This window comes from Gavialis gangeticus, unplaced genomic scaffold (genome assembly GCF_001723915.1).
Source record: "Gavialis gangeticus isolate Ggan-Ray unplaced genomic scaffold, GavGan_comp1, whole genome shotgun sequence".
In the NCBI taxonomy this organism is placed as follows: Eukaryota; Metazoa; Chordata; order Crocodylia; family Gavialidae; genus Gavialis; species Gavialis gangeticus.
In genome coordinates, this window is record NW_017729018.1 from 1,264,904 (window position 1) to 1,268,491 (window position 3,588).

At 44.0% G+C, this 3,588-nt stretch overlaps 1 protein-coding gene across 2 annotated transcripts in view; it reads left to right on the forward strand.

Moving 5' to 3' along the window:
• The window catches only part of SPPL2B (signal peptide peptidase like 2B), a 187,508-nt gene that overhangs the window by 100,732 nt on the left and 83,188 nt on the right, over window positions 1-3,588 (forward strand). For both annotated transcript variants that reach the window (XM_019513196.1, XM_019513195.1), the window contains exons 5-6: window positions 180-319; window positions 1,056-1,198. In XM_019513196.1, coding sequence (XP_019368741.1) covers window positions 180-319; window positions 1,056-1,198 — 283 coding nt within the window. The remainder of the gene's footprint in view (window positions 1-179; window positions 320-1,055; window positions 1,199-3,588) is intronic.

A 3,588-nucleotide genomic window follows, 5' to 3' on the forward strand; every position in this document is an offset into this window, starting at 1 on the left:
TTTTTTCCTTTTTTTTTTTTTTTTTTTTTTTGGATCTAGCCCAAAGTGTAGAAGTGACAAAAGCACTTTCATACAGAAAGGTGATGCTATAAATTAGATGTGGGGGGTTAAGGAAATAGTTAATTCTGATTAAGCTGAAACAGTAAGCTTTCTCTAATTCATACATGTCTCTGTTGCAGAGTTTTAGCAGATCAGTGAAGGTGGCAATGTATGCACCAAATGAACCTGTGCTTGATTACAACATGGTGATTATTTTTGTAATGGCAGTGGGCACTGTTGCAATTGGAGGCTATTGGGCAGGAAGCAGGGATGTGAAAAAGTAAGTAGTACAAATTGAGTCCTGTGCCAAAGTTCTTAAGATTTCTTATCTTTCAAATAGCAGTTAGTGAATGAAAACCAGAGAAATGGAATGTACTTCTGCTGTTACTACAGTGGCTGTCTACAGATCTGGAATTGAAGTATGTCAGAGGCCTAACGCTGACAATTTGGGAATTATTACAGTATTAACTGCTTGTGCTACTCTAGTGCATCAACTTAAAAAAAACAAGATGGCTTTTTATGAGTCTTAGCGTAGAGAGAAGTTCACTTGTCTACCTGAAAATGGGGATGAATTGTATTACACAATATGATGTGTATTATCTTTTCTTATTTTAAATACAGTGTTTGTCATCAAGCCATTGTTGAAAATGTGTACGTTCTCTTTTCTGATGGAGAGAAATAATCTGTGTAGCTTAGATTTTTAAGTGTTCTCACTTATGAGCATTCTAAATGGGTTATGACTTGCTCTGTAATAATTTGCTGTCTATTCAGTGTGACTAGTAGGTCCGGGATAATAATCTTGGCACAATTAAGACAGATTATACCTGACACATTTCCTTCTAGCATAAATTCTAGATTTTAGTCTTGTGTTGGGTTCTGCAGAGGCAGCTCCCTTAGTGTAGTTCCTTTTGCATTTAATAGGGCTCTGTGTAAGCACAGGTGTGTTGACTCAGATTAGAACCCTTGCTCTGCTGCAGGAGGAAGCATCTAATTATAGACATGCTGCTCTCTTTCAGGCGATATATGAAGCACAAACGTGATGATGGGGCAGAGAAACATGAAGATGAAACTGTTGATGTCACTCCGATCATGATCTGTGTATTTGTGGTGATGTGCTGCTCAATGCTCGTCCTTCTTTATTTCTTCTATGACCAATTAGGTGCTTTTTGCAATATTTCTATTAAACTGTTTTATTTTGTTCCTATTAGACTACTGTTGCTCAATGTGCACTCCTAGTTTGAAAAGTGACTTAAAATGGCCACGGAATCACCAAGATTCTTTTTGTTTAGAGTTGTACCTAATTATCCCAGTGAGTAATACCATATTATTACATCTGTAGAACTGAAGATCTAGAGCTGTTGTTTGAGGCTGAACTTCTTTTCTGGCATGTACATCAACAGCCACTGCAGGGCCAGGTTTAGCCCTCAGTTACCCTTCTGTAGCTTTCTTAAAGTAAATGAATTTGTAGAGGATGTAACTGGTGCCAGAATTTGGGTAGCAGATTCTAGACTGGTGGTGATTTCTAGTCACTTCTCAGAGTAGAATGCACGTCAGGAATCACCTTGTAATTTAAAATGCATAATGCCCACGAAACCTCTTTCTTAGGAGCATTTACTGGTCCATCTATGTCGTAGTCTTCAACATTGAAACAGTGCCCTCTTGTGGTTACAAAAAATGAAGTTACTAAGCACATTTTTCATTTGTAATGCTACAAATTCAGGGGAATTTTGTAGCACTGTAGAAATGTAGTGTGCAATGCTTGTCCATAGGTACAAGTGCCCACTAGTTTGGAGTGAAAAAAAGCAGAGCAGGAGCGTGCACTGGGCACTGCTGGCATTCTGCAGCCAGAGGTCAGTGAGCAGAAGTCTCATCGTGTCTTGCAGTGGTCCCAGTCTTGGGAGGTTCCCAAGGTCAGTGCAAAGGGAAAGCACTGATTGCCTGCTAGTCTGGAGACTGCCCCCTGCCAGGAGTGCAGAGCCACAGCATGCCTGGTAAGTCTCCATTCCAAAAGTTTGTCTTCTACAAGCTGAGCCTGGAATGGAACCTTGCTACCTGCATGCCTGTGCCCCTAGTCCATCAGAGAAGGGAGCTGTTGTGCCTGCTCTTCTCGTGCAGGAGGAGAATCTAGGGCTACCACTATATGCATGGTCTACTCCTTTAGCACCTTTGTGGGATACTAAGCAGCACTATGTATGTGCTTGGTGAGATGATCCAGGCTTTGAAAGGCCTATCCTTGAGTTTTTCTCCCTGCTCATGTCATCTTCCAATACCTATGTGGCTAATGAAGACACTGTCATGAGGGACAGCATAGAAGCCAGCCTCCTCTGGGACCAGACTCTGGGTACGGGACATGAGCACCAGCTGGTTGGAGCACATTATCCTGGGGTTCTTGGATAACAGGCAGTAACAGCAGAACTTTCAGATGTGCCAGGCCACCTTCATGGAGATCCATGCCGAGCTGGCCCCTGTCAAATGGGAGGGCATCAGGATAAAGCCACCCCTCACCATTGGGAAGCACATTTCCAGTGCCACCCAGAAGTTCACAACTCCAGGCAACCTCTGGTCCATTGCCAGCCAGTTCCATGTGAGCATTTCAGCAGTTAGAGTGGCTCTATGGAACAGGTACCTGGCTGTGCAGCCAGTGCTGGCACCATACTTCATCTGCTTCACCAACCTGGTGGAGGTTATGGCCAGATTTAACTGGATTGAACTTGTTGAACTACATCGGTGTCATCAGCAGAACTCATCCCCATCATGTTCTCTGCCCACCACAGCTCAGAGTACGTCACAAGGCCTTCTTTTCTATCATGCTTCAGGGCCTCATGGACCACCAGGAGTGTCAGTGTCATCTGGTTGGAGACGGTTCACAACTCTGGGGTCTTTCACAACTCTGGCATACTGGATCTTGTAAAGTGGGGAGAGTTCACCTACAGAACTCTAATAATTTGGGACCCAGCCCACACACACCTCCCCTGGCTCAGGGAGCTATGCACAGAAGGAACAATTCAGTGACCTCCTTATCAGTTGCCATGTGACTGTGAAGCGTGTCTTTGAGCACCTGAAGGTGCACTGGAGGCTGCTAGAGATATGCCTTGATGCCAGCAAGCACTATCTGCTATACTTCGTCACCTCCATCTGTGCCCTGCACAGGATCTGAGAAGCCAAGGGACAGGTCTTCAACAATGCCTACGTGAAGGAGCACAGCACCTCAAGACTTGCCATGGTATGCCTGCATCTAAGTGAGTGTCTAGAGCACAGCAACCACCAGGAAGCTTATCAGGGAAGACCTGGCAGACCACCTCCCAGTACTTCAAGACATGGAATGGGAGGGGGTCATGGGAGAGTGGGAGGCAAAGAAGTCTCAGGTCTGTTTCTGTTTTGCAGAACCAACACTTTCAAAACATTTTAAACCATTAAATACCCTCTTCACTTTCCTAAAGTACTTAATGAGGGAGAAGGGGGTTATCCCAGGCAAGAACAGACTTGGGTTTTCTTGGAAACATCTATGTTTCCAAACAGACAGCAGCCTCAGTATTTTTTTTTTTTTTG